The sequence below is a fragment of the Melospiza georgiana genome, chromosome 2, assembly GCF_028018845.1.
Source record: "Melospiza georgiana isolate bMelGeo1 chromosome 2, bMelGeo1.pri, whole genome shotgun sequence".
In the NCBI taxonomy this organism is placed as follows: domain Eukaryota; kingdom Metazoa; phylum Chordata; class Aves; order Passeriformes; family Passerellidae; genus Melospiza; species Melospiza georgiana.
This window is the reverse complement of record NC_080431.1, coordinates 74,869,402-74,890,579: the sequence shown is the minus strand read 5'-3', so window position 1 is coordinate 74,890,579 and position 21,178 is coordinate 74,869,402. Positions and strand designations below refer to the sequence as shown.

The window sequence follows — 21,178 nt, the reverse complement described above, 5'->3', positions numbered from 1 at the left end:
ATTTATTTTTTCTCAGGCTTTGGCATTCCAGTGTCCCTGGAATCCTGAGGCATTAAGATAACCTAACCACAGACACAACTAACTCCTCGCCATGCCACTCTCTCTATTCCTTTAAGGGTTTTTTTAAAGAAGAGGTTTTTGTCTTTTACAGTTGGAATTATCTCTAAGTGAATAGTCCTCTGAAACCATGGCCTATGGAACACAGACAAAACAGTATTTCAAATTACTACTTGTAAATGCAGTTTGGCTTGTATAAAGCAGTGAGGTTCATGTTACCACATGACTTGTAATTACACATACTCGATATAGAAATGTATAAAGTATTTCACATTTATTCCATATGGCCTGTAGAACAGTGATTTGGCCTTTTTTTTCCTTCCTTTAAATTGTTGTGATAAGTGCTCTTTACTTATTTTGGGGGGGGGTGGTTATCTCCCCTTTGCTTCAAATTGTTCTGCTAACTGTAAGAATGGTTTAAAATATTGTATAATAAAAGTGCACCAATTGTGTGACACTCATTTCTGTGTTTTAGGGTGTGAGTGTCGTATTGGGGAGGAATATATTTTCATGGCCACCTTGTTCAAGAGGCCTGTAAAACAGGTTTGACTTGAAGTGACCATTTTAACTTCATAAAGTCATTTAATCACACTGAAAAACTTGTTTCTTTTAATTAAAAATGAATACATAATCTACTTCCCTGATCCCTGATATTGCAACTTGTTCTTCCTTGTCTCTTTTTTAGGGAATGTTTTGTTTGTTCTAAAACTCTGGATATGATGGGTCAATGAACTGTTACTCCAGGAAGCAGAGCTGGGAGGACAAACTGAGAAGACATTATTGTGATGACAAGCAGAAATACAACACTGTCCCAGAAGTCTCTCATCTAGGGAAACATGCAAGAAAGCAACATTTGTGACTCTTTAAACCACTGACTGTAACCCAGTCCGGGTTTGTCAGTGCCTGCTGAAAAAGATTTCTAGAACTTTAAAGCAGGCTGCCAGCCTGTCCTCAGCAGAATCCAAGATCTTCCCAGACTCCTTACCAGCCCTACACACAAAACAAGATGATTGACCTAAGCTTCCTAACAGAGGAGGAACAAGAGGCAATAATGAAGGTGCTGCAACGGGATGCAGAGCTTAAAAGAGCTGAAGAAGAGAGAGTCAGGTAAGGGATCCAGCACCCTGCTTGTCCTGGGAAGACCCACACAGTTCCTGTGCTCTGTTACTCAGGAGTAGGTTAAAACAGTTGTTGCTAAGGGCCCCATATGCCTCAGTATATGTGGTTTGGAGATATATTCTACTCTGGACCAGATTTACCATAGTCTCTGGATGAAATACCTCTGCCACACAAATGATTCATTAGTGGCCAAAAGTGTTCTGGACCTTTGCAATTCCCTAAGGGGCCAAGAGCACCCTGTACACATCTGCCTGGATACACATCTGCCTGGGTTTCCTCAGAAGAGGATTCAGTTTGCAAGGGCCAAAACCACTGCAGACTGGACAAATGCATAGTGAGTGAGGGACTTGGCTCAAAAGGATTGCAAGCATCCCCAACAAACCAAAACATGATTGCAGTCAGCAAATATGTCTGAATGCTGAAGTTGTACCTAAAATATTTGGAGCAGGAGTTCAGAAGAAGTACCAACACTATGCCCCACTGCCATGAAAAGTCCTTGCAATCCATGGATAAAGCAGAAAATTGCTCTTCAATTTCTTTGTGGTGCTACAGATGGAGCAGTGTGTTGTTCTGGAGTGTTTCATGTGCTGGGAGGTTTTACTGGAGCTACTATTAGGGTAACTGCTATGACTAGAAATGCCTGCATGGAAAGTAGTCTTTCCCAGATGGCTCTGAGAAAGCTGTCTGTCTACACAGGTATAAGTAGCAGATAGTTGCTTCATAGACATCTATATCCCCAAATAGTTGCTGGTATTTGCTTGCTCAAGAGTGAGGGTTTTGGTAGGCATTGTTTAATTTTTTTGGAAAGGAAATTATCCATTACAAGGTACAGAAAATAATATGTGGACAAATAATGAAAAATGGAGCCTGAGGTGCTGAGAACTCCCAAGTGCTATAACAGAAAGAAATTTTTATAGGCCTCAGTGAAGGCAGGATTTTCTCTCACTGATTTGGTAATCTTCTCTGAGATTCCTTCTCATTGTGATGTTCCTCATGAAGTAATGTATTTCCAGTTTAAATATTTTGAAGTTATTCCAACCATGATGCATGATGCATCTCTGATGCTTCTTTGCTACTGAGAAAGATTTTTTTTTTTCTTAAATAAATGTCCTTGTTGTAGGCATACCCTATATCCTGCAAAGGAAAAGGCAGCCTGCCTCTTGCCCTAGGAGCAGCATTCTTTTTGCTGAGTGTGCTTGTGCAGCCCTGAGGTTCTTTGATCAGCATGCAATCAGCATTTTGTTGAGTTATTCTACTTGCTTCTTTTAAGAGTAATAAAGTGCAGACCAGTTGCTTCTCCTTGTTAAAAAGACTTTTCCTCTCAAAGCATTTGCTTTGGTGAAGGTAAAATCATTACAGGCACTGTTCCAAGTTCGTGCCCCCATCTTAATGCAGCCTAAGTAAATATTTTCACCACACAGTTTTGTCTTCTGCTTCAAAAAGCAGTAAACTGACTTTTCTTTAACAGAATAGGCATTTTATTTACTGAAGGTAGAAAACTACTGTATTTAGTCTTGGAATGTTACATCAGTGCCAGGTCTGAAAGCATTCAGGGTAAGTAATTGTAGATGAGTTTGAAAACAGCATCTAGAGAAAAGAACCCTTCTTAGAACAGAAATTCAAAAAAGCCACTCTCAGTAGTGGTCTGAAAGGACTTTCAGAAAGTATTTTTGTCCCTGTAGCTTTACTTTTGCCATTTATAATTCTAGTTCAAGAGGGTGTGGTGGAAAATGCAAGAGACTGCAGGTTGTAGCAGCCTGTAATCATGTTTTGCAGCAGCATGTTTGCTGCTACAATAAAAAGTCTCTTCTAGTTTCTAAATATTATAACTTGAGAAGCTGGAAGCCTACATATGAAATGGATTTTTCTGCTTAATTGTGGCACATGGAGCTTGCTTTTCATGTCTTATATATTAAAACACTGCTTGAATTGTATCTCCAGCCAAGGAGGTGCAGTACTTGAGTTTGGATTCTATAGCCTTGCACAGCTGGAAGATTCCAGGACCTGAGATCAACTGTCATCATACAAACATTAGACAATGTGTTATTTATATGTGTATATAATGGGAGTCTTTCAATGTGATGTTTTTTCCTCTTCAGAAGGAATTCTGAGGTTTGAAGGGTGTTCTAATAATCTGTGCCATGTTCTTGGAGCATGGTCAAATTGGTTACATGACAAAATCCTCTTTGAGCCACTTCCTAGTGGAATTTTACAAACCACCTGATAGAGTCTCTTCCCTGCTAACAGTTCCTAATATTGCTGACCTAATAAAACTAAAAATCTAAGTAGGCTGGCCCATGCAGCCTCCTTAAGGTAGTCTGATTTAAATCTTGGTTTGTTGAAGGTTGTAACAGGTGTTTCCCCATCTTTGGGCTCCTTATGTGTTGGTCAGGATCAGCATGATTAGTTTTAGGTGCAGCACTGCTTTGGGAACAGCGTCTGCTTCCTCCTTCACCTCTGCTGAGGTTTGTCTCAAAGGAAAGAGGATACTGATGATCTCTTTGGCAAAAGGGTGATGAAGAAATCTCAGGTGACAAGAGGGTGTGATGCATGGAAAGCAAAAGACATTGTATGCTTTTTTATTCCTGGTGCAGGTGCAAGAAGATCTCTCTCTTTGCTTCCTTGCTCTAGGAGCTGCAGCAGTTTGCTCAATAGCAGTGTTGCTGTGGATGGGGCAAAGGCATAAAATAAGAATCAGGTGACAGCTTTTCAAGACTAGAATCTGTTTTTTCAGCATATTAATAACTTAATTATTTTGGGTTTTTTTTTTTGTCATCATTCCTGATATACCCTACTCCAGCATTGAACAAAATGAGTGGGCTGTGTACATAACTGAATGTCCTGGCAGTAGCTTCAATGTAACCCCTAACTCCTTTTACAGATGCATAGTTCAGAATTAACTTAACTCTGAGCCCTTTCTGGAGACAGTAACGTGAGCAGTAATATATTTGTCTGTGAAGTTGTAGAGTGTGGCTGGGTGACTCTTGTGTGGTTTGAGTAGCTGGCCCCTGGCACCAGCGTGTCTAAGGCAGAAAGCTGTTGTGGTTGCCTTTGAGACAGGGTTCCCTATGTGCTGATCAGCCCTTCCCAGCAGAACCTCCTAGCAGTGCTCTTGTGGGCTGTGTTTGGGATTGTTTGCTCCTTATGTAAACTGAAGGAGCTTAATGATAGGGGAAATTCTGATATGGAGTTGTTTGTGTGGTGGGTGGGGACTGCTGAGTGCCAAACCCCTTTGATACATTGATTGGTGTGGTATTGCAAAAAGAGAAAGCTTCAGGGGTCTGATTCTGCTGGGAGTGTGTGGCAGTTGAAAGCCTATTGTAAATGTTATTTTGGCCCTGTCTAGTTCTAACAGATATCCTCTCCAGTTACTTTTAACGGCAGTTTTTCTTATATTGTTGACTGTCTCTTGTGAGGTGGGATATATTGAAGATATCGTGGCAAGGTTAATATTGGCATTGGGGAAACCAGACTTACTACTGTAATGTGAAGATAACTATATCAGAATATGTACTTAAAATTGTCATAAATTATTTTTTTTTGTTACATGAAACTGTTTTGAGAGTGTGCTTAGCAGAGGCAAGGTTCTTAGTGCACCTGTTGTGGCAGAAAAGGATAAGCTCATGTCTTCTGTATGAATTCCCCATCATGGACACTGCTTAGCACCACATGATTTTCCAAGTACAGTGACTATTCAGGAAGTAGATCAATTTTATTCTCTAGCAGAATGTTTGTGTCATTATTTATCCTTTTTAACAAAGCCAACTGACATGAGAATGACGGTGGGGAGAATGGTCCCAGCCCACCTTGTAAAATGCCAGTAAGAAAACCAGGACTGTTTTCATTTCGATCAGGTGAGATAAATGGGCTTAAGGAAGAGAGACCTTGCTTATTTGTCTTGGTAAAAGATACAGCATTAGACTACACTGAGAAAAGAGCTGGTACCATTTCTTCCCAGTATTGATTACTACTTTGTCTACCAGTAGCAGATAAATTGTGGATGATGATTGTTTGGGAGTGCTAGTGAAGCAGGGGAGATGGGACTTATTCTGTATGGTAAAAGAATGTACTGAAGGGAAAAAGTGGACACTAATAACATTTTTAACCCCTATATTGAGAACTCCCTCTGTAAGCAAGGTTTCCCCTACAGTTCAAAAACTTTCTTGGGAAGGCTTATCACATGTTTGTACCTGACACTTGTATTATTAAGTGCCAAGCTGAAGCCTTTGTCTTCAGATTGGATCAGTCTTGATTTGTAATTCACCTAAAATCCTAAATGTAACCTTTTCTTTTGCGCAGCAGGAAAGATGTCCTTGCTGATAGTGTGAAGCAAGCTATGATACAGGCTCTTCTGCTCACTTATATTTGCTTGTATGTGTCATTTGGTGGGGCTGGTTTTATGCTTTATATGCCTACTTTTAAAGCCTGTGAAGAGCTGGGGGCACCGTGTGAGCTGAACCTGCCAGTTACGTATTTCCTAACAACCTTTCCAGCCCTTGTTCAGATTGTCCTGTGCTGCTGTCCAGGCAGGCTCTCATACCAAGGGTGTATTTGTCACAGGACAGCTGTGCCTTCATTGTGAGGGTTGACTTGATCAGTTTGGTTTAGTTTTCCCCTGTCAGGTTTACTTGGGTTGCCTCAGAAGAGGGAGGGGAGGCCATTGGACAGCCTCAATGCAAATCCTTTAAAATAAGCAGAGAAACTAAACACTGTAAGGCTGTTCTGGAAATAAAACAATTGGAAGATAATAGAAGCTGCTAATACTGGCAGACCTTGAAGACTCCTGCCTCCTGTAGCAGGACTCAAGAGTCTTGATTCTGATTTCCTGAATGGAATAAAGTGAAGCTTCTATATGCTAAGAAATGCTTCAACAAAGCATTTGTGCTTACTTTGTGTCTGCCTAGGGGGTATCTAATTACATGATCTATATAATTCATTGATTGTAAAAGGTAGTTTACTTCAAACTTGACAGTGTAACTACTAATAGGAGAGTAAGTCTGAGTGCTAAGTGCAGGTGACATAGCAGGAAGGCACATAGACATTAAGGCCTCTATCTGTAGTGCAGAATATGCATATATTTTAAATTAAACAGGGGGAAAATGTGCCAGTCTGATGCCCCCTGAGTGGCCATCTGCAAGGAGAGAAATGTACAGCAGGGTTGATGTGGTCAGCGTGTTTCACAGCCACTTGTTAGCACAAACATTGGAATCATAGTTTTGGTTCCAGATTCTGATGGAGACCATATTTCAGTGGGCAGCAGAGCTTCATGTTTTCTCTTCCTTCTCTCCAAAATCAGTTGACTTCTCACTCCTTCTAAGCATGTAACTCATTCATTCATTCTGATGCTCCAGGCTTGGATCTATCTCCCCTCTGACTTGAGAGACAATGTCAAGTCTTTGTCACCAAGACTTGAGCTGACTACAGCCTGGTCAGTTCTCCAAGGACCCAAAAGCAAGATGATACCTGATTTATTCATCAGGGTATTGCTAGTAGACTCAACACACACAGACTTCTGAAGAAGCATAAAATGGAAGAACATGCATTACTACAAACAGAATTGGCTTGCTTTTTCATGTATCCAGCTGCTTCTAGCTGTCAGAAGTCTTGCTGTCTAGAGAGACACCGAAGACAAGAATTAGAGGTGTTGATTATGAGGAATTGTGATGGCAAGGATGGGGAAAGGTTGCATAACCCCACAGGTCTGCTTTGTTTTTTCTAGTATAGCCCTAAAACAGTTTCAAATTATATTACTCTCCTGTTTAAACCAAGTTAACAGTAACTGATGGGTTTTCTTGATTTTTAAGGTTTTGTAATGTCATGTGCAGCTACCATGCAAAAGATAGCTTACTTGCAATTTGGGACTGCCCACTACAAATATTTTGGGTGTAGCTCTCTAGCAAATGTCAGAACAGACTTTCTTTCTATACCTTCTATAGATATTTGCAGACTAAAGAGGCATGCTCATCCAAGGTGGAATGTTTAAATAATTACTGCTTTGTCCTGCAAACTTTTTGTAGTTGTTTCCTACTCTCAAAGAAGAAAAAAGAACCTTATCAACAAGTCTGGCTCTTAAAATACCTGGGCTAATATAATTTTACTTTTCTTCTTGCATGAGTGATACTACAAAAAGTTTGTCTTGTCTGTGTTCAGAATGTGACCCAGAACCTAAATCCTTTGTCTTTTTGTTGGTTTGTGATTTGTTGTTATGTTTGCAGCAAATAGAATTGAGATAAAATTAATCAAATTTCTCTTTCAACTTCCCCACTTATTTGGTATTTTGTTGTCCCATTTGCAGAAGGGAGGTTTCAGAAGTTAATTTGTTGATAAGGTGTGGTAATATAATGATTTTTAAAGGGTTTACTTTGGTATTGGACTCTAAGGTGCTTTTTCCAAATGTTTGGATTAGGGTGTGTAGGACAATAGTGAATCTATCTTTGAGGTAAACACAGACCTTGATCTCAATCCTCCTTCATTCATCACGAGAAGTCCCAGAATATGCTGGCACCACACAGATTCTCCTGCCTGAAAGCTCAATTTAAGTTGTCAATTGGGGCATAAGGTAATCGAATGAGGTATTAAGGTGTCAGTAGTCACATCTTGCAAATTCCATGGTGACTTGTAATGTAGACTGTGAATAAGGCAGGTGCAGGGGAGGGAATTGAGACACTGAGGAAGTGTAGATGAAAAATTTTAGATAAAGGTATGTATTGCTAGATACTCTTTTTTTTCAAAAACAAGGATGAGTTGTTACCTCTTTGCTTATGCAATGACCTATTACAGTAGCCTACAAAGCCTACAGGATAAACCATTCTGGATTTGGTGATAAGAAGGTTGTCAGAGACTGATTATATCAGAGCAGATTTCCTGCCTTACAGTGGTGCTACATGATCTGGCCCATTATCAGATGTTTCAGAGGTGAAGAGGAACAAACCAATTTAATCCATGCATAGATTTTCTGTTTGCCTGCTGAGTGATGGACAGTTGGTTTGTATTCCTGTTCAGTGCAATCTCCATGTACTTACTGCCCTAGGGGAGATGACAAGTTTTCCATCTTGCCATAAAACATGTTTCACCTTAGCATAGTGGAAACATCTTATTAAATAATGGTAACAAAGTCTTATTCAGTCCAAAATCCTCTTTTAAATTTCCATTTAACTATGTACCTTTACTTTTTTGAGTGCAAAGTTCCTGTTGGAGAAATGGGCACTAGCTTCACTATAACTTCAGGCTGTTTCCCCTTGAAAAACTGCAGCATAAACTAACTGGCATTTTAGCAGAGCACAGAGGGACTCCAGAATACATACTTGCACCATGCATAGAGGTCTTGCTGCATTTTCTCCTAATTGCAATTTGGCAGCTGAGCCAGCAGTCTGATTCTTAATCTGGATGTCTACTAGTTCTTTGATCACCAAGAGAAAAATTTGAAGGCAACTTGGTTAGCCTCTTTGTTAACTGTGGAGCTGGTGTAGAATCAGTTGTTGGCTTCTAGGCCTGTTGTGGTTTGCTGGCAGGCTGACGTAGCTGTGGAAAACCATGGCTGCAGCCTGATTCTCCACAGTTGCTTTCAAGGTAAACCACAATCTTGTGTAATTCCTAGCAGTCAATCAAGCCCACATAGTGCAAGCAGTTTGATGTGACTGTTGAGACCTCCTCCTAGAAAATCTTGAGAATTCAAGGAGCATTTTAAAAATTCTCGTTTGTTGTGAAAACAGTTGCAGGCATTACAAGTCTATGATGTATTGGTGACCACAGGAGGCTTAAAAACTTTTTTGTTGTCAAGAACCTAGAACTAATTGTCTTTCTGATAATAGAATTCTATTTCTTTATTTGTGGCTGGAGAATGCCTGGAAATAGCTTTAATACTTATGTTGCTCTTAGTTCCTCAGAAACAATGGGACTGACAGGCTAAACGCCTCTCTTGAAAAGGCAAGTAAGACAAGCTTACTTTGAGGTGAGATACTAAAAGTCTGTTTAAGTCAGCTGCTGTCAGCATCTGTCAGTTCTCACCATACAAACCCTATTAGGCAGGTCATTTGTAAAGGAAGTGCTGTGAAAATTGAGAGCACTTTTATACCTTTGTTAGCAAGCATAATTAATTAATTCCCAAAGTCTTGAAGGCCTGTTGAGCTGGTGGAATTAAGGTACAATAACTCTTATAGGCAGCAAGCAGAGGTGGGAGCAGGGTGTTTTCACTTCCAGACAAAATGAGAGCTGCACTGGCCAGGTGAAATTTATCGAGTCTAGAGCTGTGACAAATCTGTGCCTCTGTCTCTATCTGGTTAACTGGTCACAGATCTGAGAGTCTGGGGTCCTGTGATCCTGTCCCCTTCCACAGCCCAGCTGAGCTTCCTCTCCTCTGAGCTGACTTGTAAAGGTTTCCAGCCACACCCCACAGTTTCAGTGGCTGAATACCAAGGGGAGAGGGGTGAGCAGTGTCTGGGGTGAGCACACTGAATACTTGTCCTGTGACTCAGCACCCTCCCGCTAGAGAGCCTCCCTTGGCATATGTTGTCACACTGTCCCAGAGCACTTGGTGCCCTGCAGGCTGTACAAACAGCTGAAAAGCCAGTCCCTTGCCCTGAGGGGCATCACTTCTGAGAACACAAATAACACGTGTGAAAGAAGGTGAAAGGGAGAAGCAGCCACCTGTGTAAAAAATTTGTGTGTTCTACATTTCCATTCTTCCTGCTGGCTGCATTTATAAACTGAGTAATATATTTGCTGGAGGACAAAGAGAAGCTACTGCTGTGTTCCTGCTTCAACTTAGAACACTTGCTTAGGAAGGGTATTTGGTTTGGCTCTGGGAGAAGCACAGAGAGAGGGAGAAATTTTAAATGACATAGTAATACTGTGGACTGTTGAATCTTGGAGTTAAAAATGCCAATGGAGACCACAACATCTGGCAGCCTAAACTGTATGTAGTAGATTTGAGGCACCCCTAGTAGTAGGGACCGATTTTTGACAGTTCTTTCAAAATGAAGCTTTAAGTATTCAAATAAGGCTTTTCATATCTGGCCATACAAAGATGAAAGAGAAGTTTGAAAGATGAGAATGGTCTGTCTTAGTTTGAGGGTTGGGACTAGCCCAGTGTCCTTTCTCTGCTGTGAATAACTATCAGTGTGTGACAATCAAATCTGTAAACTATACTTAAAGGGCTGTCATCAGAAATAATTGATTGTACCAGAAGATCTGTCCCCTAAACCCATGAGGAGTGTCATACTCTGAACTTCCTTGGGGTTAGGCTAGATGATCTTTAAAGGTCCCTCCCAACCCAAACCATTCATGATTATCCATCAGGCCTGTGAAAGACAGCACCATTCCATGGCATTGTGGTCTGTGCTTAGCCTTCCAGTCTCAGTAAATGGACCTGATTTGATTTCTCCCTTGGGCTATGTTGTTAGCTTATTTTGCTGAAGGAAAGGACATAAATGGAGAAGGAAGATGAAGCATGACTTGACTTTTTATTGTTTAAGTGCTCTCTAAATCTGTTTGGTAACTTCCCTGATCTGCAGGTTAGTCTCCAGGCCATGTGTAAGCATATGCCTAATATGTTACATGCCTAACAAGGAAAAAAAAAACCACCCTCTCAAATTGCCCATAGCAACCACTTATTCTGTTAAAGCATGCCTCATAAAAGCAGGAAAACCCTGTAGTCTGAAAACAAATTATTAATAATTTGTCTCCCAGTTTTTTAAATTACTGTAGTTCACTTGGTGGATATATATATATAGTTTAATAAAACAAATAGCACAAACTTATTTTGTTGTTTCTTGCATGTGATGATGTTTTTCTTTGTAACTCAGTGTATTCGTATAAGGATTTTTGTGTAATTTATGGAAAAAATGGCACCAGGCTTCTAATGCAGATTTGGATTGTGTGTGTGTACAATAAGTGCCAAAAAAACCGCTGAAGAGGTATCTTCTGGGCCTCAAAATAGCCATGCTCTTAATTTTGCTAGAGATATTTATGCTGTTCTACTAGTCTATCTCAATTTTAATCTTGGAAAACTGGCCTTTGAAGGCAGAAAGTCAAAATCTGCAGTAAGTGGGGACTTTTCCAGTGCTTGAGTGTTTATCATAGCAAAGCTGTTTGTGTTTTTTGTTTTTTGGTTTTTTTTTTTAAGAGTTACCCTCAGAGCATAGGTTGAAGTAATAAGGCTGAGGCTCTTCCCTTTCCAGCTCATTATCATCCTTCAGATAGATAAGGAGCATAATGGGTGAGAAGATGGAAATAGGATGTGGAGACTGTGTAAAAAAAAAAAAAAAATCAACAACCAAAACACAGCCCTGCTCCCTGGAACAAAAACCAAGCAACCAAAACAATCTGACTCTTTTTCCCTGTTCACATAGGTAAGTATGTGAAGTATGTTTATATCTCATTTATTCATTTTCCTCTTCCTCAGGCATTTACCAGAAAGAGTCAAAGACCGTGTTCAGCTGAAGAATATGAGCGGGCAGTGGTTTTATGAGGCCAAGTCGAGGAGGCACAGGGATAAGATCCATGGAGCAGATATTATCAGAGCCTCCATGCGCAGGAAACCTGCCACCATCGGTGAGCACTTGGAAATTTGTTTTGGAAAGGCTGCCTCTTACTTTGCTAACCTCAGACAGTGTTGTCTGTGAAATACACAGTGGTCTCTCTACAATGGAAAGTGATGCAAAAAAGAGACTTCCCATGTAATTTACAGTGGAAGCTTTCCTCTCCCACAATGCTGTATATTCAAGAGCAGTGACTGCTAACAGAAGGGACTGACTTGTGTTTATGTGTAGGATTAAAAGCTCTCTGCACTCCTAGACTCATTCTCATTTCCATTTCTGAGGCCCTATGAGTTATTTAGGAACATGCAAAGAATCCAAGATTGAGGAAATTGCTCTTTAACATGAATTTCCAAGATTTTGGTGCTTGGTTTGAGACCTTTGAGGCTTAATGGCAGGCATCACAAGCTAGAGATAGTGGTTATAACTAACTGAAATACATGTGCTGAAAGCTCTGGCACCTGTGACTGGCATCCTGTGTCCTGGTGAACTTTAAGTGCACCCATAATCCCCATGCCATGGTGGGTGTCCTGGTCACCATTAATTTTACCCCTTGGAAGGAGGGAGTGAGCAGTCAATCTGTATTTGCAAAAACATATTATATGATATCCAGGATTTTATAGACCCCCATTATAAATCTCTCAACATCTGACTTTAAATCTAAAGTGTCCTGGTCTATTTTATCATTCTTTGTATAGAAAGTGATTTTTTTTTCTTAGCAAAACTGACCTACATCCCCTTTTAACCTCCTCAAGTTCTGCTAAGTCCTCTTGATTTAGAAGGGCAAGACTTACATTATTCTTACCAAATTGTACTGATATTTGTGCTATTTAGTTTTTTTAGTTCTGTCAAGGGATTTTGCTATGTGCTAGTGAAGCAAGTGTAGTTCCATGCTGCTGTGAATGGACTACAGGTTGTTGCTTTTTATGGGTTTTGTAACTACAAGTTAGCCTTGTTTTCCTCTGTCTAACCCTGTAGTACTGCACCTTCTTAATTTCTATATTTTCAGAGATGATTTTGAATAATGTCAGTTTAGTCAGTTTGAGGTTACTGCTTTGAGTTTTTAAGTTAAAAAGAAGAGGCCTGAAAAAGAAAAGAATGCAGAAAAAAAAAAACCCTAGATGATTAGTGTGGTGTGTTTGTCATTTTGGCTGGTTTTGTACTTGAAGGTTATGAAAACCAGCTGTAAAATTCTAGCTAAATTTCACAGTAACTTGTATCTTAAAGGAAGGTACTAAAAGCTATGCCATCTTAAAGGAAAGTTAATTAATTCCAATCTTGTTACTTAAACAAAGTGACATGTTGGCACACTCAGAACTGTGTACAATTGCTTGGTTTCAATGACTCGTGAGATGGCAAGATATTTTTCCTTGCAGTTATAGATAGCAAAAATGTGAATAAAAATCTTGCTTATTTTTGCACACTAAGAAATTCTTCACTTCTAAACTGTTGGTGAAGTGGAAAAAGCATTAGAGGAAATAATGGAATGTTTTTGCTCTGAAAGGGATTATCGGAGTAGGATTTTGTCCCACCCTAAAAAGAAATGCAAATGTATTTGCATTGCTGAGTGAGGTGAGGCTTTCTGTTTGTTTGGGTTTTTCGTATTACCTTTTTAACGTCTTGTGGCAATTCTGTTCATAAAGGATTGGCCCAAGCGAGTTATGACCAACTTCCGGTTTACTGTTTAAGAAGGGAAAATTTAAATTGATTTCAACATATTTTCAGTTTCCTCTGGTTTAATCATTTTTTCCTTCCTCGGGACACTGAGTATGAACTTTCAGTATTTGTCTAACTGCAAGAACTGCAGGATTAGTATATACCAGAGTTCTTGTAGAAAACTTCTCCATTTAGGAGGAGATGGAGGTTTAAAGGTTTAAGGTTTAAACCAGATATATCTGGTTTAAAGATTTAAGGTTTAAACCAGATATAGCTGGTATAGTAAAATGAAGTACTCAGAACAGTATTTGACATTTTTAGTAGCATTAAAAAGGTGTTCTTTAGAAGGCACCAGATCTGCTTCTGAAAACAATTCAAGTATAGTGGGCTTTAGAAATAGCTGTAGGCCTAAATGCAAATACTTGTACATCTTTCTTAAGAAGACCTGTATGAGCATGTGGGAAACAATAATATTCTTGCATCATGTTTTAGCTGAAGTGGCTCAGAACAAAACGAGCAAAGCAAAGATCAGCTGGGTGAACAATGTTAATAAAGAAGTCTTCCAGCCACCAGATTTACATGGCATTGAGGAACATCAAGAAGAAGAACAACAGAAAACTAGCTGGAGGTAAGCTGTCTGTTTATCATGCTTAGAATGTGTGTATATATATATATATATATATATATATATATATATATATATATATATATATATACATATATATATATATATATGGACTAGTGAAACTTGGGAGCTCTAAGTTCCACCCAAAATATTGTACTCATCTCTTATTTCAAAGGTCACCAAATGTTCCCTTAGAATTGTACAAGAAAACTGTGCTTGTCACAGACACATAGTCATGTACTGTTCTGCATTTGAATATAGAACAATTAACAATCTTCAGCTTGCCTTTCTCAGAAAAAATTGACAATCAAGCATAGAGTGGTCACACACATGTTCTTGTGTCACAATTTATTTTGGTTCCTTGAAGTGAGACCTGGATTTTCTAGTTGGAATGGCTGGCCATGATCAGTCCCCTGCAGTCAGTAATATGGGGACCACAACTTCTGCATGTCTTCATTCAGTTGCTTACTGAAACCATTCTATCAATTCAGCCTGAATTTTAAACTTGGATTACAGCATTATTGAGGTTAGAAAAACCTATAGAATTATCAAGTCCATCCATTAACCCAGCACTGCCAAGGCCACCACTAAACCACACTCCCAAGTGCCACATCCACATGTTTTGAGCACTTCATATCACATGAAGAATTGGAAACTAAGAAATTGCCATTTAAAATTTTCCAAATTATTTGGCACGCAGTTTAAGACCTCTGAGACTTTTTTAGAAGACCAAATATATTTCAGATGGAAAGAACTAGAATCTTTAGATAGCTGCAGAAAATTAGTCAGATTCTACCAAGAAAAGTAAATGTCTTTCTGGAATGGAGAAGCTTCCTTTCAGAGTAAAATGAGACAGTCATCTTTGGTATGCCTGAATTACTACAGTTGTACAGTTGGCTGGATGATAAGTAGTTTCTGAACTAAAAAGGATTTAATATTAAATCACTTTATCTTAAGCCCATAAACATCCCAAACAGCTTTATTTTGTTTTGAAATATGCTGAGTTGATTTCTGAAACAGATATGTCTTCTCTTTAAAATACCTACATGTAATTCATTGGCTGTGTTAAAAACTTCCAAAAAGCCTACATTTGAGAAGGAAAGTGCTGAAACAGTTGGAGTCAGAGCAGGTAAAAGTGACTAGATTTCTCAACACACTGAGGAAACAAGAACCAGGGTGTAACCCAGATAGCCACTGTTTGTGCTTAGAGTGAACAGAATGAGGTAAGAGCCAGAGTTACTTCTTAGGGGAACTGCTTCACTTCTGGTTTTGCCATTGATCAGCTCTGAAACCTGTCCCTTTCTTGTCTGTCTTCTATGTCCTTCTCTGTACATTACCTGTTTTTTCTTTGCAGTAAGGCTTCTCCTACTATGCATTTATACAATACCTAGTAGCAATTGAACCTTTCATTTTCATGCTCTGCAGTCTGGGCACACACATTCATGGTGAATGGCAGCAAAGGTTGGTGTGAGTCTTAACAACTCTGGCTTGTGTCTTTCTTATATTTTGTCATTATCAGTGAACTCAGAGGTGTTTGTTTTGACCACATCTGAAATTGTGCTGAAAGAGGTCAAATCAATTGCTTTGTTATAGACTTGCCAAAAATGAAGTTGTCCAAAAAGGATGATAAAGGTTGCTTATCACGAAACAGAGCTCTGTTTTCCTTCTCAGCTGAAGTTAACTGATGTGCTGACAGTTAGTTGTTACTAAATGTAGTTTTTTTACAGGTGGCTTTTACATTCAGGAGATTGCTATGAAGTTATTTCTTTGAGAACAGCAGAAGGCATGTTGCTGTTTAATATATCTTTAAGAATATTTTACATATCATCTTGCTCATCAGGAACAGATGAGCATATATTTTTAAAGAAGTATAGTCTTATAATCTTATTCTTATGGTTAGAACTCTCCAGAATCTGTATGTGATTGATAAGGTATAATAGATTTCATAATATGCCAGGGCAGCCTCTTCAAAAATACATAACATAGCAAGGTTTAAGAATATGTAGACTTTTTTTTTTTTTTTTAATGGGACCAACTTGATAGTGGTCTTCAACTTGAAGTATTTGATGACTTATTTCAGATCACAGCCATGCAAAGCTTGATAATTATTTTCCAGGACTCTCCCCTGCCTTTTGCTCCAAATTGTACCAGAAGTTGATCAGCCTCCATGCCTTGTTCATGTGTACTTGTACTTTCCTCAATAGCTCAAGATCTCTCTAAAGCAACCGCACACAGTCCAGTGATTTATGAGGCAATTGGAAACGGACCTTGTCATGGAAGTGATCTGTCACATGTGGGCTGGATGCTTACTTACACTGACTTTGCATAAATAACTTGATTGGATGCCTCAGGTTATTTGTTTCTAAAATGTCAAAACCTATGGCAAGCAAATGTGGCAGGACTGTGAAATTCTTTGCTTATGATTTTAGTGAGGGCTTCGTTCACCATAACTGAGGTTAGTCTACACAATATTGTATGTGAGAAATTGCAGGAGGCACCATATGCTTTTAAAATAGTCTTCCTTTCTGTTCTCTGGATACTGGAATTTGAAGGAGACTGGCCTGGCATAACTGTGGGCCTGTCTCTAAGGGCAGAAGGAAACACAATGATGCAAAAGCAATAACCCCAGTAGCTGGGGTGGGAAGGGAAAGTCTACAAACATTTAATTTGGCTGCTAGGATAGTGGAGCCACAAGGAATTAATGGGCTCTTCCTCTCACAATGGAATAGTCTTAACACAGCTAAGAGGATGAAACAGAATTATTGCAGAATTTGGGATTGCATTAAAGGCAGCTCACGGCTTACAGTGTCCAAATGCTACCTGTGGTTCAAGCACTTGAACTTTTAAAGCATTTTTAAGTGCTGCTTTAAGAATAAGTTTGTTGGTGTTGTGGGGTTTATGGGGATTTTCTGTTTGTTTTTCCCCCCCTTTATCTAAGAGTGTGGCTCAGGCCAGCACTGACTTGCAGGCTTTGCATAAACTTACACAGCTGCTCACCTGAGGATTGGGTCCTGAAGCTATATGATAACAAGTTACTCAGAGTACTTTTGTTCTGGATCCTGTTCTTAAAGCAAAACAATTCTTACTGAGTGTAAAGGAAGTTTAGTTCTGCTAGATCTGTTTGTAAACTGATAAGGATAAAACCAACTCTGGGGCCAGTTCAACTACTGTTGAATCAGGGTGCTGCTATATTAGGTAGAGCAACAATATTCTTAAAATTAGCAGTGACATTTATTCCCACACCCCAAATATCAAAATTCCATAATAAAGCTATTAATTATTTCTTTTTTGAGTTTTATATCATTGTGATAATTTTCTTGCATACCAGAGCCTTTACAGGCCAGGTGTGTGAAATGTCTTTAAAGGTGTAACCTTGAACAGAATGAGTTTTCAAAGGTGAGTCACACTGTCAATATTACATCTGCCCAGTGATGCCATCTGTCTATATGCTGAATCTTAAAAGAGGAGGGTTGTCTTTCAAATTAAGATTCACAGGTCGTGTATGAATCCACATATTGACAATGCCTGCAAATCTGTAACCCTTTTCTCTAGCTTTGCTCCTGCATTTGCCTTGTTGCTTCAGTCTGTACAGGCCTTGGACCTCCTTTGTGGTTCTTGACACATCATTTTTCCAAGTTGAAGGGTAGAATTTTTAAAGCCTTTTTTAATCTATCAGTTTGGACTTACACACTTTTAGATTAGCCTTGTGAATGCAGCATATCTGGGAACAGTTTGTTCAGTTTTCTTATCTATGTAGGTTGTGGGTAAACTCATTTTCAGACCTATTGTTGTAAAACATAGTTATAGGATCCTGGCTGTTGTTTTTTCTCTGCTTTGCTTTATTTAGACCAGGGTTTTCAGTACATAATGCCAAGTTGTTAATCTTTAATTATTCCATGCTAAGTCCAAAGAAACATTGCATTAAAGATTATGAGATTGTTTCACTGAATACACACATAAAGGTACCTCTCCACCTGTAAAAACTTCACTGAAGAATGTCTTAGCAGTTTCTTGCAGCCCAGGGTGCTTAACAGTATTTTTCTTGCTTAAAATGAGTGAGAGGTTGTAGTATTTGGGACCTAAACCTGAAAAGCAAAAATTATGATTGTCCTGTTCAGTAGTAGATGTTGCAGAGAAGACACAAAATGCAGGAGCATATGAGTGTGGTGCTCTCAAAAACAAAACCACAAATGCTTTATAAATGCAAGAACACAAACTTCATTTTCTGTAATTTCTTTAATATGTGTGTCTATTTTCATACTTAAAAATATATATTAGAACTAAGGTTAAAAACAATAATGTGAAAGGATATTTTGGAAAAGAAAATAGAAGTTGCAACATTTAGCTCTTTGCGAACCAGAATCTTTTTCTTACTTGGGATCAGCAAATGGTAGAAAGAACAATAGCAATCTGTTAGTAATCTGGTGTGTGCATGTAAGAGGCTGCAACAGTTACTGTCCTACAAAAATGTAAGAACAGTTAATTTTTCACCCTTGAGATAGATTCTATTACAAGATCAGCTCATTCCTTAACCCTCTCTCGCTATGCATGGTGGTATGTTTCTTAAAGGCAGTGTTGAATCAAAAGAGCAAGGAAGGGATATAGAAGTTTATAGTTCAGATTGCACCTGGTATTTTTTTGTTAGCCTTATGTTCACATTGCTCACTGTGGTCATTTCATCCTCTCCTTAATTTTGTGTTTTCCTTCTGCAAAACGTAAGTGATGTCACCGAGCAGACACACTTAGCAGTCCAGAGACAAATAGACTTCCAAGAGTAGTTTATCAGAGTGTTTTGGGGTTTTGTTCTCCCCTAAAGTTTGAGCTTAACTGTGCACCTTGCAGAAGATGTAAAGTTGTCCTCCCCTCAGGAGGGCAGACTGGTACCAATTACCAGACTGGAGAGATATTTGTTAATGCAAGGAGATGAATCTGGAACTTAATGAGAGGTGGATGCTGTTTCTGTCCCAAGACACCTTGTGGCTCTTCTACTTACCACCCTTAAGCCTTTTCACACATAACAAAGATCATTGACTAAAAAAATCCTTAGTTTTGAAATCTCTTTGCACATCTGTATTGAAAAAACCATAGGAATTGCGGTCCTTCCTAGCCTGATATATATTTCCTATCAGGAAATATAAATATTTTCTGCTTCATATTGTTCCCCCACTCCGAAATCATAAGTGTATATCTTGATTAATGTCAGTGTTTTCCATATAAAATTAGGATACTCAATATTGTTGTCATGTGAAGACCATATTGAAATCCATGTCTAACTTCCATCTTCAAGTACTTTTTCATATCTGAGATGTTTAGGTAAACTAAAATATTAAAAATCTGATTGGGAAAAAACCCTTGCATTGTTTTGTAAGTAGATTAGATATTTCTAGAGATAATATAGGAGCTGTCTCTTCTAGCTGTTTTATTTTCTCCATATCTGGGCTATACTTATTATCACAAGCAATAACTTACTTCACTTATGCAAACAATCAAAAAAATTTATACATCTCAATTGAAAGAATACCTTATAAACTGTACCTCTGAGGGGATGTGTTGCTATCTGTGAGATGTCACATCTTTACTGTAGTGGTGATGGGGTTCCTCTGTTTTTTCTGACTTCGACATTTTGTAAAACTCTATTTTTCAGTCAGATTTTGACACTTTCCTCCAGTTTGGTTTCAGTCCTAGAAGTACAAATGTAGGACAAGGATGAAGATGGCAACACTGATATTGGAGAGTAGTGATATTTACTGTATTTATACAGTATTTACTGTAAAGATAAAATATTGATTTATATTTATGTTTATTTTGTAAATTTTATTCCGATATTTTAAATGTATCAAAACTATGGTTTCTGTCACACCAAGCAGAACTTGTATTGAACTCTTTAACAAGTAAATACATTTTTGCAAGGAAATAAAGCAGCAAGAGTATCCCTTTTCCTATAGGAATGAAAAGAGGCTAAATAGAAAAACTCCAGTGCCATGTTTATATTTATATTTGAGTATGTATAAGTGAATCTTTGTTTTGCTTTTTCAAAAAGGCTTAAAGTAATGTCCTGTTTGCTGAAGTTGTTATTTAACTTTCCTTTACAGTTCTAAAGAAGTAACCCCTGTGTTAAACAAACCAGAGGAAAGACCTGTGAAGGCAGCAGTCTCATCAGTAAGGGTATGACTGGTACTGAATATGGTAGAAGTTATTTGCTTCAGTGGGAAGCATTAGTAAAGCTTTGAGGAGGAAAAATAATAGTTTGTAAAAAAAATTAGGGTTTTTTTTTTTTGTTTTAGAGAGAGGTAATGAAAATCACCAAAGGTTCAGCACTAAAGTGCTGCTACACCTATAATTGATGGCTGTTTTCTCTTAACATTATTTCCAATCTGTTCAACTACTGAGAGCGATTGGCCTGCTCTGTTTCTAATATCACAGAAGTGGAGATAAAATTATTTATCTGGCAAAAACTTGGAATTTGCAAATGTCTTTAAGTGGTGGCTTATCTCTGTTGTTGGTGAGTTTAGAAGAACAAGATGCAGTTGTCACTGGCACTTCTGATCATTTCCTGTTCATATTGTTTAGGTTTTTTTGTCATGTATCCAATTTAAGTGGTATGCCTTCAGACTCCTTACTGATGGCTTAGTGGGGAAGAGAAAATCACTGCACTTGTCTATTTTGTGATGCAAGAATTTGACTGCAACAGTAATGTTTGTTCCTTTTCTAGCAAAGGAGAAATCCCTTTAATTCCACTGTATCAGATGATAACGTGAACAGTGTGGAATCAGAAGACACACCAGTCATCGTACCTCAGCTATCAAAGAAGGGTAAATGAACTTGTTTTGCAGATGACTGTGAATTTCTTGTTGGTTTATATGGAAATTATTTTTACTTCCATTGCTTCTTTCTGTAAGAGATCAAAACCTTTTTTGTCTGTTAGTATAGAGAGTTCTCAACTAGCTTATTTCAAACCTCATCGAAAGCATGTGAATATACTCAGGAAATGGCAGTAGACATGAGTAAATGGATTTTGCTTCCTTTCTTTTACTCATAGTTTTATTCAGTACTAAGCACTCCATCTGGGAGGGCTGCTGGTCCTGAATTGACAAGAGGACAGTGAAATTTCCTTGAATGTGGCAGAGCTGTCTTTATGACCTTTCAATCATTGCTGCTAATTAGCTTGACAGAAGCAGCCTAGCTC

General features: G+C 38.6%; 1 protein-coding gene across 2 annotated transcripts in view; it reads left to right on the top strand.

The window, feature by feature from the left end:
- The window catches only part of SYTL2 (synaptotagmin like 2), a 50,181-nt gene that overhangs the window by 9,192 nt on the left and 19,811 nt on the right, over positions 1-21,178 (top strand). For both annotated transcript variants that reach the window (XM_058045011.1, XM_058045010.1), the window contains exons 2-6: positions 743-1,164; positions 11,579-11,727; positions 13,860-13,995; positions 20,085-20,157; positions 20,705-20,804. In XM_058045011.1, the coding sequence (XP_057900994.1) occupies positions 1,064-1,164; positions 11,579-11,727; positions 13,860-13,995; positions 20,085-20,157; positions 20,705-20,804 (559 nt within the window). In that variant the 5' untranslated portion in view covers positions 743-1,063. The remainder of the gene's footprint in view (positions 1-742; positions 1,165-11,578; positions 11,728-13,859; positions 13,996-20,084; positions 20,158-20,704; positions 20,805-21,178) is intronic.